The sequence below is a fragment of the Fusarium musae genome, chromosome 12 (genome assembly GCF_019915245.1).
Source record: "Fusarium musae strain F31 chromosome 12, whole genome shotgun sequence".
NCBI classification, from domain to species: Eukaryota; Fungi; Ascomycota; class Sordariomycetes; order Hypocreales; family Nectriaceae; genus Fusarium; species Fusarium musae.
The window spans coordinates 501,942-518,207 of NC_058398.1; the positions used below are offsets into that span (position 1 = coordinate 501,942).

Here is a 16,266-nt window from a genome sequence, read left to right on the forward strand (position 1 = left end):
CAATTAAAGTGACAGCTCATGATGAGCCGCTATCTTGATCCAATACATCAGCTTCAGTCTCTACGATGGAATTGAAATACAAAGCGAATGATAGATGCCGAATGATGCAATTAGTGTACAGTTGTTAGTTGTTGCGAGTTTTTTGAGTCGTTCCCGGGATTGGATCCACTTCGGCTCCGGATCTTGACGGCACTTTCGGGGTGGGTCCATCCGGGCATCGGAACAGGCAAGCAACGGGTAACTCGGGTCAACGAGACTTGACTGAACAGGAAGTGCAGCAAAGACGGCAAAGATGCAAACAAGAAGAAAGGGCCGTCTTTAGCAAACTGGTCATTCACCGTTCTTTCACAGGAAGAAAGAAGCGCTTCAGCTTAGTCACTACTTGCATGTCGGCTTCCAAGGGGTACATAACGGTGCTCTTCACATTACTCTTCTCTACTTTCTTCAGAACAGTACTCAATACATACTGCAACAAGAAACTTAACTCAAAAGTCCAAGATATCTCTGGTAATTACAAGGTCTCAGTTACAGGTCCTCACTGCAACTGACACAGCCAGCTCAGAGCACACTCAAACATTATCTCTCACCATGTCTCTACCAGACCTCACTGGTAAGTAATCACCTCCTTCCCAAGACAGTATCTTACAATAATAGCATACCCTTACAAGTCCTTTCTTCCGCTTCAATGGATCCTAGATCAAATCGTCCTTTCGGTCCAGCAACTCTACGAAGAAACCAACTGGTCTGAGGCTCTGGGGTCGTGCGAAGAGCACTTCAACGGACTCCTTCCCGAGAACTTTGTTGGGCTGTTCGTTTCGTTGCTTATAATCGTTCTCGTCGGCCGATTCGTTGTCGCAACTGTCAAGGGCATGATAGAACTCTTGGTTAGCTTGGCCAAGATGTGTCTGATCGCCTACATCCTTGCCATTGTCTTCTATCTCGTCAATAAGATGGTAGACTAAGGCCTAGAAGTGCCTCTGACTTGGTAATGTATCTCTGGGAGAACTGAGTATTTTGGGGGACGGGGAAGGAGGTTGGAACATGTAGGGAATGGGATGGAACGAACTAGAGGAGATTATGCCAGAGTTGACTTAATGCGATCATGGCTTTCTTGTTGTCCGGCGAGATTCTGCTACTGATTTTGATGGTGGAACATTTGCCTGATGAGCAATGAGAAGGATTTGAGAGATGAGTGCGAAAGACCAAGAATCGTCATAATATAAAGCATGTGACCTACAAAGCGTCACTCGCAAAGAGATGCCTGGAACAAGATTATAGTCCTGCCATACCCTCAAGGAGCAGCACCTTCTTGGCAGAAAAAGCCTAGAAGATTATAATGGGTTGAACGTAAGAATGTGCCTCTTGTTTTAGAGGTTCACGCCGTGAGACTGTACATGATCGACAACTCTAAACTGACATGCATGTTTTGAGCGACCTTATTGTAAGCGTTTGATCTCCATGTCAGCATTTTCTCAATTCGGCCTTTGATACTGTTTTCATTATTAAGTTGACGGCCGGTTCTTGCGACTACCATACTCAACTTGGCGATATGTTCTTTGCTCTTGTGCTCAACAGCTGGCTCTGGGCGAGACTGACCTCACGCTAAAAGTTTAGCGAGCGGCACGCAATTGGCCCGTTTTCTCACCTGGCGAGGCGGCATTGGTCTCGCTAAAATAAGCACAATACAATGGGAATGCCCCGTAAACCACTGAAGCAAAAGGCTGCACCTCAAGAAACAGACTTTGATCAAATGAAGCTATTCCCAACATACATAGTCCGGAACCGTGGGCTTGAGGAGGCTTTGGAGGCAAGTCTGCTGCATATCCCGTAGAGATCCCAGACTTGTGTCTAGGGGGCTCTCATTTGCTCCCGCGGTCAATGCACAGGCTACTCAAACGCCAAACGTTCTGTAATTTAATCTCCAATGGAGCGGATGTGTTTGGCCGGCAGCGTGCAGGCAGCTCCCTGTAACCTGACTGCTCTTCAGGTCAATGAGACTGCTCCCACCACGAATACAGTGGGTGAGCCTTAGCTCTAGGTTCTCTCTGCTGGAATAAGCTCACAGCCACAAGCCTCAACTGCAAATAACACTTCTAGCCCACAACTTAGACATCGATACCACGATGACGAGCCTTAGCTCCTTCGACACATACGAGAAGGGTCACTTGATGTTTGCCTCGACCGCAATACATCACTGTTGGTAGATGCAAAGAGGTAGAATCCTCTCGATGATGGCCATAAAGTCTCCAGCGCAAACAATATTAAGGTCTCTGGTAAGCCCCGGCTCAGTTCAATCGCACCCATTTCTGCCCGCGTTTTTCAGCTTTCGATCTACACAAACGACAACATCTGCATTATGACCAACAGAAAGCAACTGTGAATGACATCTCTGTTTTTTATAGCCGACGCCCTCCCGGAGAAAAGCACTAACACGGCCCGCCCAGGCTAGAACTCCGACCACTCCCTCCATACACCTTCACCGTTTGACCGAATCCGGCAGGGAAAATGAGGCTCTGTTTGACGGAAACCACTGACATCCCTGCAAAGCAGTTGCGGCATCTCATCATCCCCCTGGTTCACACTGCTTGTGCGCATCCATACAGCGACCTACCCCGGCCTGCCTCAACAAGGGGTCAAACCAATGTTTGCACATTTCGAACCAACGGCCACTCTCCTGCATTGCGCAACGAACGGTATTATTAAAATGCAATATTTTACTGTAAGGTATGGTCTAGGCTGTCGTCCTTTGCGGTATGCCGAGGGCTCGGTACACGCAATGATACTTCCTAACCTTGAAGTATGACATTTCGACACTCCAGTTTCATCTTCTTTCCCCGTCTTCGATGCCCACCTCTGCTCAGTTCAGCGGTTATTCTGTTGGCCTGCAACGTCAATAAAAAAGCCACGATGGCTGATACCCAATCACCTACCGTATGTTCTTGGTCATGTCTCTATTTCTACTCATCAGCTATTAACATTGTCTACAGGGGCTGCTAAAAAGGCGTCGCAATGGACTTGGTACTGTGGCTCAAGATAAGACCAGGCAGGTCAAGAAGGTAAGTTAGCCCTTTGGTTCGTGTTCGCGTAAGAAAAATTGCTGAATAGTCTACGGGTCAAGGCGAAACTCATGCCTCACGGCCTCATGGTGACAGAACTACGCCCCGTGCTATCAAGAGCGCGTCAGAAGCCGCCATGGACGTTGCTCGAATCTTGATCGAGAACATTCAGCGCGGCAGTGACAGAGATCCACTTGAAGCCAGGTTAGAGGTCTTCAATACTGTCGATCATGCTAATAATCCCGCCGCGAACGAATAATGCGAAGAGAAGAGCTGAATATCTCAAGAGACACGCCACAAGGAGAATTAGCGGAGGCGCCAGATAGTGAAGCTAAACGTGGTACCGAGGAGGAAGCTTCAGACACCACAGAACAGCCAGAAGCGCACGAGACGAACGCCCAAACCATCGGCGGAAGGTACATGCCTATCCAACAGAAACATGGAACGATCAGGCCTTCTGCACACAAGGGCAAGGAAACCTCAAAATCCGACGACGTTATCTAATTCGAGGTGTTGGATAAACACGCAATGGCATACGGCCTGTTCTCCCTGATGGACATGAGCGAGCCGACATGTCGGAGCTTGAGAAGATGATGAAGAGAATTGAAGTCTAGGAGGAAGAGATACGACATGTTGGAGGGGGAAGTTACACTCTGAACGTGAGAATTGCCGAATGCTTTGATTCGACAGTCATAAGAGAACTGCGGATGCGAGGTTTGTTGATGGGTCTATGTATTCAGGCATATAACTGGGTTCGAGGCAATATGTAAATAGACCGATCAACATCTGGCGATTTGAAGTTTTTGGTCTGTTTGGAGTGGAATGCAGGTATCTCGTCGTGTCCAAGACAACAATCGAGGTTGCGAGACAACAAAGAGCACGCTTTTGACCATCTTTATCTCAGGTTTTGTTAACTTCTCTGTAGCCGATATTATTTAACTCTATAGTGCATGTTCCCTTTGTAATTTTAGAACAAACATTTCTGTATGTCTTTGTTTGTAAGCTACGTTGACTTGCAAAGGTCTTGGAATTCACCAGACAAAGTGGAGTGGACTGTCTCTTTGCTCGGTCGTTTTCAAGCACGTAACTCATCGCATCATAACAAAAGACACCTAAAATAGAACAAAGAGCCTCCCAATCCTTCAGGACATGGCAGATCGTGCGTTAAAGTGCTTTGACATCCATTACGCAAAGTCACGTGCGGCAAGTTCTTTGTTCTCTTCAGCATTAACTCGAGAGTCTTCCCCTCTCCGCCTCTGAAACTCGGCACTTTCATCTACGGATCTTTCGCCGATAATGTACTACTGCACATCTGGTCCCGGTAATCCCACTTCCCAGCACGAGGCCGCCTGCCCCTGGTGCTTCTTGAGGCGTCCTCGTTACCCAGTCCCTCCCTGGCAGACATCCCCCATCCCTCGTCCGACAAAAGAACAGCTCGATCGACTTCTCCATCGCACCTCGGATGGGCTTGGCTGCTACAGGTGGATCTTCGTATTGATATTCGTATTCCTCCTTGCATGGCTTCTCTGGACTATTGGCATCATTTGCCTTGATTGGTACGATGCGTCCAGAGGCATGATTCCATTTGTCGACCTCATGGATCAGATTGCCGAGAACGCTGGTCTTGCCTTTGCCGTTCTTCAGCTCCCTCTTTACACATTCGTTCCTCATCAAATCTCCCGCGGGTTAGATCCATTCAATAGTCTGCAACCATCGCAATTCGCGATTTTCCAAGCGCGTGGACATATTCGTACTGCTCTCGCCGTTTGTCAAGAGATGTCCGACACAGACGGAACAGCCGACGAAGAAATAAAAAACATGACGGACGGATGGATCGATGCACACAATATCAACTGGCTTTATTTCGCTACTCTCCCTGACATTGCCACTGCCGAGGGGAAAGAATCACAGCCACAGGCGGCATTACGCCTTACCAAGACATACATCACGTTGATCGAAGAGGCGTTCACGACTGTCAGTCATAGGCATCGAAACGGCGTCAAGATGGCCGCTCTTTCTGAGGACAGTCTCTACCTTCTGTACACAGTGATACCTGCACTTGTGAACCAACTTCACGAGACGATGGAGGATTCCAGACGCCGGAAGCATGCTTTGATGGAGGCAACGAGCCAGATTATCGAGCCTCTCAAAGCCTGCCAAGCATATTTCGAACGAAGTGACTGGTAAGTTCTGATCATAACCGAAACGCACCTCAATATCCTAATAGGCGCAATAGCAACATAGATGCACGGGAGACAGAGCGACTGATCCATCACGCCAACCACATAGCCGATCTCTACAAGCTCAGCGCAGGCAAACTAGAGCTGGCGGAAAGTGCAGCCAGAACCCTGTCTCGCGAGCTCAAAGGAAAGTATTTCTTGAGACTTGAAGGGGATGTATCCGAAGTCGCTGGTGGGCTTTCTCGGGTGTGTAGCAAGGTTCGCAACATGGTGCGTACGAGAGACAGGGCGTTGAAATGGTATCGTCGTGAGCTCAAGAGGAGGCGTATAGAGCCGGACATACCGATAAAAACGGGGGACACTGTAATGCCTACTATATTCCGCGACTTGTTGGATGATGATAGGATGCCGGCCGAGATGCCACGGAGGTGGTGGAGGTGGTGGAGGCGGGAGAGGTGGTGGGAGTGGTGTAGCAGCCCCCAAGCAAGGTGTGGTGTGATGCTTGTTCCTCAGGATGATGACGAGAGGCAGCATGAATATTAGCCCAACACATAGTCATAGGGGCTGGGTTGAATTCTTCCCTTTGCTGTAATTTTGATATATACCGGGTTCAACTCAATTGCATGATGTTATAGCCTCTTCATACACGTGCTGGCTTTATCTTGTCAGTTACTATCCATTTCTTTCCACTATTTTCGATTGATCGACCAAAGCCAGTATGACTCCCCTGACCCTCAAATCAAGTTCTGTCATAGTACCCTTCGTTGAACTCGCCCTCATACGTCTTCATAATCTCAATCACTTCCTGCCCAGCAACCTTCGGGTTAATCTTACCACCTCGTAGCCTATCTAGAGTCTTCACAACCCTGTGAGTAGCTTTCTTGGACCATTTTTCATTCTTTTCCAAGGCCATCTTCAACCTGTGTATCTCATAGCAGGACAACTCACTCCCTCTGCATCCGAATGCAATGTAGATGCGGAAGTCATCTGCCTCGGCCAGCTGTTGCCAAAGTGCCAGGTTCTCCAATCTCAGAGCTTCGATGTCGACGCCATTAAATGTACGGGCAATATATCGCCGTAAAGCGGTGTAGTTCTCCCGGGCCTTCAAGGCGGCTTTTTTGGCGCCAAACTTTGAGGAAATATCTGTTTTTATTGACAGCACTTTGTCACACCCGTCACAGAATTCCTTCTGCAGTTGGCGGATAGATTTATGGCCGTCTTTGGTTTTGTTGATCATTATTGAACGGGTTGTGATGCTGTGATTCAAGGTAGAGAGGAAACTTTCTGCCTCATTCTGGATTTTCGTTTCCTTGGAATGTTCAAGGGAAAGAGACTGTAGAAAGGACGACCGCCATGATGGCTCCGAGGATATAATATCATTAAGATGAGAGATATGTCGGCAAATGTCGTAAGAATGGTCGGAAATACTGGTGGTGACAGTGGAAAGCCGAGCATCTGCCCGATTGACTTGCAGCAGTAACGTCTTGTTAAAACTGAAGTCAACCCCTTCCACAGTCTTACCATCCAGTACCTTGCCTATATCGCTGAGAAGTTTACCACTGACTGAGAAGACTGGTCCGTCACAGATGCAAGAAAGAGTTCTGGCTGGTTTAAGCAGGTCACCTACTGAACGAGGATGGCGAAGCACTGTTCTTGCTACCAGCACAATAAAGCCGCCAATAGTGCCGCCAGGAAAAGGAGTAGGAGTGTCGAGGAGAAACTTGACCAAAATCCCAATCATCAACACAACGATGGAATAGACAATGGGCCGTCTGTATCTCCAGAGGTATTGCCAGATCGCCGCGATCCGGTTGAAGGCTGTACGTGGGTAGTCTAGATATGACCCAAGCAAGGGAGATGAGGTAATATCTTCAGGAATGACATCTTCTGATATATTGGCAAGTTGCTGGTTGTTGAATTAGTAAATGTCACATCAACTGTGGTGGGAAACCGTACTGCAGCCTGTTCTCCTGCTGTCTCCTGTGCTGATCTCTGCTCTGCAACCCTTTCTTGCTCAAGTCTTTCTTGCTCAAGCCTTTCTTGCTCAAGTCTTTCTTGCTCAAGTCTTTCTTGCTCAAGTCTTTCTCGCTCAGCTTTGGCTCTCCTCTCCCGACGTTTCATATGGGCTTGCCAGCGGCGATATTCATCTGGGGTAAGGTCGTTTCCAGACATTTTGACGATTCTGGTGTGAGTGTGTCGTGTGAGAGCCTCTCGACTGGAGTCACTACGTAGTTATAATCTCTTAGGGACCCCAAGCGCCCTAAAGAAATCGGTTAGCTAACGCCGAATGATTGATGGGCAAGTTGCCACGTTACCAAGGACCCCAGCGTGTGAGGTCCGTGAGAGATATCGGCTTGGTGACCAGTTTGTTGTAATACACTAGCAAGGGCACAGAGTGTATACGATCACGAGAAGCAGTTGTTTCTCGGAGGGATATAGCTAGCACAAAACAAGAGTTTCTCTGAGATCATTGGTCTAGTGATCCATATGGTGCTGTACTAACGCAAGCCACAGTTGACATGTCCTCTTCCTTACCCTGGTTTTATGAGAGACTGACAGGGTTATAAGCCATCATGACAAGGGAATACATTCACCGGAACCTTATCGAATGCCAGGGAATACACAACACTTGCTCGAATTCACCTTGAGACCCTGGTTAGGAGAAATGAGTCACGAGGCTGCCTAAGTCAGAAGTTATGGAGTGAATGAGGTATAAGTACCTGTGTGATGACCAGAGAATATCATTCCTCATCCCTTTCAAGCATAATTCTCCAATTTACTGAGAATGAGCCTACTTAAGATATTCTTGACCCTCTTTGCAGTATCCCTTTGCTTTTGGATATGGCGTTCACGCCAGGGAAGCGGGAGTCCTATCGGAAAAATCGATGATGCAATGAGTACTTGGCCTTTCATCTACAAGTTCTATCCCAGCACTAACAAATACAAGTTGACATCTGCAATGTTTACAGTCTGATTAGAGAGGAGACCCCAGGCTCCACCAAGCCACCCTCTCTCTACAGTATAATCAACATGGATGAGCCGGAGCCAAAAGATAAGAACATCGAAATCAAGGTGTGGCAAGCCACGATCGCCGCGATGGAAGAGCATATTGGGACAAAAACACGGCAGGAAGGTATCTTTGTTCGCGCTGCACTCATTCTGATGGACGGTTCTACCCGGAGTGTATACGATAACCAGGTTTGGAACAGGATTCGTGGGCGGTCGAACGCCTTGAAGGAGATCTGTGGATGGGAAAGCTAGATGAAGACTGTGCTGTTGTGAATTGATCAGTGGGGTGTTTAGATTGGCGATGTTACGAGAGTGGTTAGCTAAGAAGTTGACTCGTTTCGAATAGATAGGTCACTGAGGGGACGACATCTAAACCATCCATCAATATTACAAAGCCCCTGCGTCAAATGTTGTGCGACTACAATCTCTACACTCCGCTTTAAATTACACATAGAAGTACCTAAGCTGTAGGTACAATAATATTGGACCAAAAGGTACGCAACGGAAAGCCCCTGGATTACCCCCGAATTGTGTAACCTGCCCCCTGTCTTCAGCCAGGCTGTAGAAGTGTACAGGCAGGCAGACTACAATACTGATGACACGACATCACACTGTGAGGACTCAGAAAGCGGTGAAGAATACAAACAGGTGCTCCAAGGTTGCAAAAAAACACGAGAATTGGTTTGGCGGCAGATCGGCGGATTTAGTTTCAGCGATTCCCCTGTTTCTTGATGCCTCTAGAAGGGACACATGCCACACATGTGACAATACCCCAGCCGTAGAAACATTCTTCATCTCCGCTCACTTGACTTATCTCACAGGTCGACAACAACATGGTGGCTGGTGACATGCGGCTTTGTGCAGGGCAGATCCAGCGGTACCACCACGAAGAGGGATAAACCCCAGAAAGGCTGTATCAGACCTGCAGATCTGGCTCGTGCTGCCAAGCTCCGACCGATCTTTGCTCTTGAAACGTGCGAGGAGGGTGAGAGACGGTGGGTAGAGAAGTGGGGCAGAGAGGATGGTTGTAAGGCTTAATTAACTGCTGTTCGGCTTCATCTCGGACGTCTCTTCGCAGGGCACTCGACCAGTTGAACATGGCGGACAATCAAGAGGTATGCTCCCGTGCTTTTTAATGACTGGTTGTGGCTGACATGGTGAACAGCGCACTCAGGAGAAATATCCCGCTGTCGAGGAGAAAGTCAACACCATGGCTCCCCGACCACGCACACCACGCCCTGTAAGTCAGTCGGCTTGCGGATATTCCCATTCTAATATCAAACTTAGTCATCGCCAATATCTGCACCTATAGCTAGCATACCGGACGAAACAAACCCATGGCAAGATGCAGAATCAGATATAGCTCATTCAAGCGAACCCATACCTCACGAGCCCCCCGAAGCCCAACCTCACCACGAATATGCGAGGAGCTGGCCCCCAGCGTTGCAGGATCAAGTTGATATAAGTTATCAAGTTGGTACAATACTTGAGCTCTACGACACCTCGCAGCCGCCAACTCGACGTGCATTCGCCGCTCCGCCTCGGAACTCACGTCGCAACCAGCATGAGGGCGCGGGAAGCAGTGCGTACCCCCTAGCTGATGTCGGCTCACAAGGGGAAGAGGATGAGAGTTGGCTAGGTGCTGCTTCTGATGTATTTGAGCCTCTCCCAAGTTCGCCGAATGGCAGCCAAGTTCTGCAGACAGATGATGATGTGGAGGACCTCCTGACTCCCGAGAACTTTGCAAAGTACAAACGGTACAGGAGGAGGGAGAAGAGGGCGGGGAGGGGGTGATTTGGACCTCGATGGGGAGAGATAACGGTAAAAAGGCATGCTTCAGAGTCAGTGGGTGGTCGGTTTGGGAGTTCACTGGCTCAATGGTGCTGAAAGTTATGTATTTTCAAGGAATGGAATGTATGTTGGTTATCTTGATCCCTCAGCACCTGAAGCGGTGCGTTAGCTCCACTATACAGGAATGAATAGCCTCAAGTCTCAACCAGCGCCTCACGACTTCACTGATGTCCTATGAGGTATCTAGGGGATATCCAGCAAGAACTTCCATCATGTACATGATATCACATCATTTGTACATCTGCTCGTGGAAACATCTCCCCGGCTACCCGCCACCACCATATACCCTTCTAATTCTTCTCCGCGCCCTTCTCCTTCCGCTGTTTCTGCAGATTGAAGAACATCCACCTCTGCTTCTGCTCATTGACAGACATGCTCTGCTGCAGAGCCGCCATCTCATCAATGAGCTCCTTGAACTGCTCCTCCGTCTGCTCCGAGGAGCCAGTCCCGAGCTGCGATGCGTCTTTGTCGACCTTTAGGGAGGGGGGAGTTGTGGTTTGTCCCGGGTTGGCGGTCGGATCGCGAATAACCGTTGTCGTTGCGCTGATGACAGAAAGGGCCTTAGGAACAGGTCTAAAACCGCCGGTCTTAGTAGGTGCCTTGGGGGCAGGAGGGAAGCCGCTGACGCCAGTAGGTGCTGTAGGGACAGGCGCAAAGACACCGGTTGCAGTGGGTGCTTTGGGACCAGGTACAAAGCTGCCGATGCCAGTGGTAGCAGGCACAAATGGACCGGCCGCAGCGGGTGACTTCGGGGCAGGCAAAGCACCAGCCGCAGTGTGTGCCCTGGAAGCAGGAGCAAAGCCGCCGGTGATGGAACCTGGAGTGTCAATATTAGTCTCCTCTCCCCGTCCTCGTGTGCTTGTCAAAGACCTACCGCTGCCCAAACTTCTCGTCGCTCTCTGACCTCGAGTAGTCAAGGCTGGAACCGCAGGAGCGCGCTGGCCCTGACGACGGTTTGCCAGGTTGCCGAAGCCTACCTGGCTTGTCTTGTGGCTGTGCGCAACGGAGCCTCCGTCAACGGTACCTAGTGTATCTATATCAGCATTCGATGTCTATTCGTGTATAGCTGAAGGAGACTTACTCGCAGAGTACTCACTTCGGTCCCACTCGTCTCGTGTCTGCTTCATCCTTGCCGCCAGTATGTGCTTTCTGTCTTCGCTCAGGTCGCTCAAGTTCACCTGTGTGGTTCTTAAACTACCACCAGTCCTGGCGGTCCCGGGTTCGGACGTGAGGTTACCTTCGCCTATATACCGCTTTATTCTCCCCCTTTCTTTGTCGGACACTTCTGAAAGGGGGGTGTTATAACCCGATTGGTTGTCCATTATGGTGGTCGAGGTTGAAAGGCAAGCTAGTGACTGTTTGTGAGGTTGTAGGAGAGGAAGTTGTAAATAGTATGAAGTGTGTTGCTTTTCGTTGTCTAAGATGTGTGTCTGATGTGGATGGCTGAAATTCGTGTTACACGTATCTCGATGTTACACAACTAGGGCACTATCACATTAGGGGCCGGACTGTACCTGAAAGCGAAACATGATACTCACTTCTCATATAAAACGACTTTCTTGATCACACAGAACTCAAATACAACGATGGGAATTACCAATGATGCAGAGGTAGGAATCCCCCTATGTGGACAGTGAAATGCTGAGGCCTACAAACAGACGGCTTGCAATCAGCCCCTAGACAAGTTCAGACGCCCCGGTGTCAACTTCACGCTCTGCCCAGGCTGCAAAAAGGCAGCGACCCAGCATCTGATCCGCGAACATGCCCAGCCATGTTGGTTCAGCACCACAGGCTGGCCCAAGATCGAACGCTCCCTGTACCTGAAGCAGGAAGACGGTTCTTCCCACTCAGCTGAGTTTGAGAACATCGTCCCCCATAAAGTAAGTACTCGACAGCATGATTTCTCTGGAGTCTGAATACTGACGGTTCATAGGTTAGATCGTGGGTGCAACGGCGCCACAAGGAACTCCAAGACGCTGGCATCTGCTTCGACTCGTACGACAAGCACAGCACAGGCTATCGCCTCATGTACGCGCCGTGGTCCCGCGCCTTTCTCCTTGATGAGTGGGATGGACAGGACCTTTCCCAGAAAGGCGCAGAGCTGCTCTTGGCCAAGTACGGCGAGCCCCCGATAGTCGAGGACCACGACGATTTCGAGGTCGACATCCAAGCCTCCGAGTCTGTCTCGAACGCCGGCGACAACTTCATGGCCACGATTGAAATGCTCCGCGCCAAGATCGACGAAGGGACTCAGCAACTCATCGAATGGAACGTGATGATTCTTCAGATATACCGCTTGCTGATTGAAGATGAGGACTGCGATGATGATAGGCAGGGGCTGATGGGAATCTTGGATCAGTTGTTCGACAAGCGGCGTGAGTTGGTGTGGGAGATGAGGGAGACAGAGGCAGAGCTCGACGATGCTTATCGAGAGCTTTTTGGTCTGGGGAAAGATGTTTCTTATCCTTTCCAAGGAAAGGTCTGGGAGGATCTGCTACGGAGTGTTGTTCCCTTGCCAATGATCATGGGCAGCAAGTAAGATAATCTATTACGACAGCCTTTTCCCTACAAATACATGACTCCTAACATTTTTCTCCCTGTTCCTTTCCGTGTCCCTCGCCTTGCTTCTTAGTCCATCGCAGGTATCTAGCAACCTGCTTCTCGCTGAAGGGGAATTCTTCACCCTCATCCCAGCTGCCTGGCATGCTATCTGGTCCTGGTGTATCCACGGCTGATCTCAGATACTTCATGGTCTTTGACTTCGGAGGGGCGCCCTGTGCCTTCCATTAGCGTGTTTAAATACAGTTGGATGAGGTGAACTTACAGTGGCGGTAGTCTGCTCTGTCTCATCAGGGATGACAGTCGGTGTATTTTGGACTGCCCGCTTTGGAGTGGTCCTCTACACTTTCTATCAGCATCTCAATGCAACCGGACCAGATCAACATACATTCCTATGATCTATAAGCGCCTGTGCATCATCAAGAGCGTCAAACGCCTCTCTCCAAAAGGCTGCTGTGACTGTAGAGCGTAAGCTAGCCCTGTTCGTGGCCCATGGCGGAAATTCTTCTTCGCCAGCCTCGCATTGAGAAAGCTCATAGATTGGCTCGTAGTGTTCCGCCTTTCGTAGAATAGCGTCTGTGATTAGATCTCTGTTATTCATTGGTGGTTTGTGGTGATAGAATCTCTGAAACTGTCGAGCGCGGAGTCTCGAGGTCTCGGTTGGGACTCCCATCTTGTTGTTGTTGGAAGATGACGGTATGAGGAAAGAAACATGAATTCATTTGGAAAAAGATAGATTATTTATAACATGGAGTTTTTCTTGCTGCCTTGAGGCTTGATCATTCACTGTCAGGTATTGGTGTTTGGCTGCATCGAGAGCTTGACGTGATCTTACAATACCCTTTGATGCATGACGACAATTTACGACAGCATAGACAATGCAAATATGAGAATTCTCTCTCATTATCGCCTAAAAAGCCCACGTCAATTCACTTTTACGCTGTTTCGGTATGACTCTCTCCTTTGTTTTCGTACAGTCACCACCGGCAACATTGGCACGTACACGGGCACAGCTCTTTAACGTCTCGCCTGTTTCCTTGTCGTTACATGGTGCTTTGTCCTCTCATTGGAGGTGCCTCCCTTTGTTTCCGCGTTCAACCAGACATTTATACGGATCTCGCGAAATTCGCAGCCTCCTGCTGATATTTGTTGGGCTGTGTTGACGTTGGAGCATGAGAATAGTGTCACATGTCACATAAAAGCCACCAAACCGTTGCGAACATGTTCTTGTCGCATGGATATCGGTGGTGAAGCCGTAGGCTGTACCCTGTCGAGCCACCAGCCGGGGCAAACGCGGTGAAGAAACGACACCATGCAAGATAAACAAGCTTAGTTCTTGCGGGTGACCTCGCAAGATGGTCTTTTGGATCACAATAAAATATGCGCGTTTCTCGTCTCTCAAATGATGCGCAACAAGCACTGTCTCAATTCTATTCAATGGCGCGACAGCAGTAACTTGCTCAAGCTCTCAAAATGTCAGGCATTGACTTCAGATCACGAATAAAGCCGCTAAGCGGGCATGGGCTTGCCGTATTCACGGGGCTGAATTAGTGGATGCCTCAGCGCTGTCGCCACGAGCATGTAGCACCAGGTAAAGAAAATCGGCATGTAAACTGATCTGTAGTGCATCGTTGTGTCATTTCAAAGGTGGCCTTGTGTCTCAGTTCGGATAATTCAATGTGCATAGCAAGCCTTGTTATTTCAGTCACATAGGATTAAGGAAAGCTTGAAAGAAAGTTTTGAACAAGCGGCCTTGAGGCATCCACCTGATGACACAAAATTATACACATCATGCGCAGACAGAGGGCAACGCTCATGAACAGCGCCTCTACGGGTGGTTATTAACAGCAGTCTCTGGATCATATTTGAGGTTAAGGCGCAATGAGTGCGAAACATGTTGCAGCTATCATGTTAGCCAAACTAGTAAGACGGCGAGACTTTTAATCCTGAGCTTTGCCATCCCAACTGGTTCTCACGCCGATCAACAGGGTACTGCGACAGCGAGTCGTCGGATGCACTGCTACAGGGCTGTGATTGCGCTGAATTGGCTGTAATTGATGCAACTACACCGTGGGCTACAAATTTCATCACATGAATGGAGGTGAGGTGCGCCTGAATTGCGGAATTCGAGATTGGCTACTGCGACCTTTGGATGACTGGCAATGGGGTCAATGGTATCTATCCATTTAAATCCCATCAGCTACGTAGCTTCACTGAGTTAAACTGAGATCGATCTCAGATAGTGACCCAATGAGAAAAAAACGTTGATCCCAGGCTGTTGAATAGTTATTAGACTTTTAAAGGGATCGTAGTCGAATCGTCGAAAGGCGGCCTCGATTTTCTGACGGTAGTTGGGTTGGTGAAGTCTTGGTTGCTAAGTGGGAGAACGGTCCAGACACCAGCTTCACCAGCATCGGCTTTGCGCTTCAAGTCGGCGAGAGCTTCTGGGAGGGAGGATACGTCAGAGGAGGATGGTTCTTGGTCGGTAGGTTCCATGGTAGAGGCGGAATGGAAGGGTTGAAGAAGAGAAGAAGAGAAGAAACGAGAGACGTAGAGCAAGCGAGGGTCGGGTTGGGTGATTGCAGCTTTGGTGGGGGGCTGCCGCTGATGCATTTCACAAAACCTTGGCCATTGATCCTTTCGCACCGTAAGCTGGCGCCAGCATCAGCGCAACGGCATCGAGATTCCACCGGCATGACGACTTTTGTTCGTGCATGTCCATCTGCTGCGCTCTAGCCCAATGCACATTGCGTACTGCCGTTGCAAGTTTGCCCTGTCTCAGAGACAACACCAGGAAAGTCAAGATAACTAGGCAACAAGTTCTCGACACGAGCCAATTCATCATGTGATCACCAAGGCTTCCGACAAAGTACCCTTGACTCAGAAACAACACACCTTGGCCGCGTCTCTCCAGAGTCTGTCGCTGGCCAATTCACTGTGTGCAGACAATGGTAAAAGAGTCAAGGCGATATGCCAGGCTTACGGCTGGTTGACCGCAAAAATGACACCTGGCATCATTGACCAGCGCGTTGCCCTTTTTCCTGGAAGGGTGATGGATTACAGAAGGGAACTTGCCGATTCTTTTGAGAGATAGGTTGGATGCCTGGCTACAATCTTGGCCGTCTTTGTGCTTTACTTACCGCTCAGTCGGTAGGTCCGCCGAACCTTTTATGTTCCTTAACAGGCTCTGTACCGACAAGTCTGGCCTTCTTGAACAGGCTTCAACCAAACGTTTCAGCCCTAAAAGTCCAGGAAATCCGTTCCTCTACCGACATGGTCACATTATCGACATGCCGCCTTCAAGATATCAGGATATCGATTTAGAGACCTCCATCGCTCTCACATTAGACTCAGATAGCCCGGTCCGTAGACCGAAGCTTGCGTCAAACACCGCGCGGACTCGTCGGCCTCAAGTTCTCTATATATCTCGCTAGATCCTGGGTCCTGCCGTACATTTCCATTCCTGCCGACTCATCGCCTCCTCCAAGTATCCGTAGATCCAAACGTCATGGACGAAGAGCAGCAGAGGCTACAAGGCTCAATAGCGCAGATAAACCTCCAACCGAAGCCCAGGAAACCTCCAACATCCTGGCCACGATAGCCGCCGTAGA

The 16,266-nt window shown here is 49.3% G+C and overlaps 9 protein-coding genes across 9 annotated transcripts; 6 read left to right on the plus strand and 3 right to left on the minus strand.

Annotated features, from left to right (window-relative positions):
* Positions 1-588: 588 nt before the first annotated feature.
* J7337_013911 (uncharacterized protein) lies at positions 589-962 on the plus strand (the record flags this gene model as incomplete). Its single annotated transcript, XM_044831386.1, has 2 exons — positions 589-610; positions 655-962. 2 exons carry the CDS (start codon positions 589-591, stop codon positions 960-962), a joined length of 330 nt encoding a protein of 109 aa, XP_044673772.1.
* A 1,945-nt stretch (positions 963-2,907) lies between these two features.
* Positions 2,908-3,315, plus strand: J7337_013912 (uncharacterized protein; the record flags this gene model as incomplete). The annotated part of the gene is made up of 3 exons (XM_044831387.1): positions 2,908-2,931; positions 2,988-3,056; positions 3,106-3,315. The coding sequence occupies 3 exons, from the start codon at positions 2,908-2,910 to the stop codon at positions 3,313-3,315; spliced, it is 303 nt and encodes a 100-aa protein (XP_044673773.1).
* A 1,337-nt stretch (positions 3,316-4,652) lies between these two features.
* J7337_013913 (uncharacterized protein) lies at positions 4,653-5,779 on the plus strand (the record flags this gene model as incomplete). Its single annotated transcript, XM_044831388.1, has 3 exons — positions 4,653-5,239; positions 5,284-5,506; positions 5,750-5,779. 3 exons carry the CDS (start codon positions 4,653-4,655, stop codon positions 5,777-5,779), a joined length of 840 nt encoding a protein of 279 aa, XP_044673774.1.
* Positions 5,780-5,975: 196 nt separating this feature from the next.
* Positions 5,976-7,408, minus strand: J7337_013914 (uncharacterized protein; the record flags this gene model as incomplete). Its single annotated transcript, XM_044831389.1, has 2 exons — positions 5,976-7,142; positions 7,193-7,408. The coding sequence occupies 2 exons, from the start codon at positions 7,406-7,408 to the stop codon at positions 5,976-5,978; spliced, it is 1,383 nt and encodes a 460-aa protein (XP_044673775.1).
* Positions 7,409-8,266: 858 nt separating this feature from the next.
* Positions 8,267-8,523, plus strand: J7337_013915 (uncharacterized protein; the record flags this gene model as incomplete). Its single annotated transcript, XM_044831390.1, is given in 2 exon segments — positions 8,267-8,434; positions 8,446-8,523. The coding sequence occupies 2 exon segments, from the start codon at positions 8,267-8,269 to the stop codon at positions 8,521-8,523; spliced, it is 246 nt and encodes an 81-aa protein (XP_044673776.1).
* Positions 8,524-9,342: 819 nt separating this feature from the next.
* Positions 9,343-10,039, plus strand: J7337_013916 (uncharacterized protein; the record flags this gene model as incomplete). Its single annotated transcript, XM_044831391.1, has 3 exons — positions 9,343-9,360; positions 9,411-9,485; positions 9,533-10,039. 3 exons carry the CDS (start codon positions 9,343-9,345, stop codon positions 10,037-10,039), a joined length of 600 nt encoding a protein of 199 aa, XP_044673777.1.
* Positions 10,040-10,386: 347 nt separating this feature from the next.
* J7337_013917 (uncharacterized protein) lies at positions 10,387-11,418 on the minus strand (the record flags this gene model as incomplete). The annotated part of the gene is made up of 2 exons (XM_044831392.1): positions 10,387-11,129; positions 11,178-11,418. 2 exons carry the CDS (start codon positions 11,416-11,418, stop codon positions 10,387-10,389), a joined length of 984 nt encoding a protein of 327 aa, XP_044673778.1.
* Positions 11,419-11,682: 264 nt separating this feature from the next.
* On the plus strand, positions 11,683-12,635 carry J7337_013918 (uncharacterized protein; the record flags this gene model as incomplete). Its single annotated transcript, XM_044831393.1, has 3 exons — positions 11,683-11,706; positions 11,755-11,976; positions 12,030-12,635. 3 exons carry the CDS (start codon positions 11,683-11,685, stop codon positions 12,633-12,635), a joined length of 852 nt encoding a protein of 283 aa, XP_044673779.1.
* A 43-nt stretch (positions 12,636-12,678) lies between these two features.
* Positions 12,679-13,328, minus strand: J7337_013919 (uncharacterized protein; the record flags this gene model as incomplete). The annotated part of the gene is made up of 3 exons (XM_044831394.1): positions 12,679-12,870; positions 12,921-12,995; positions 13,044-13,328. 3 exons carry the CDS (start codon positions 13,326-13,328, stop codon positions 12,679-12,681), a joined length of 552 nt encoding a protein of 183 aa, XP_044673780.1.
* Between the last annotated feature and the right edge of the window lie 2,938 nt (positions 13,329-16,266).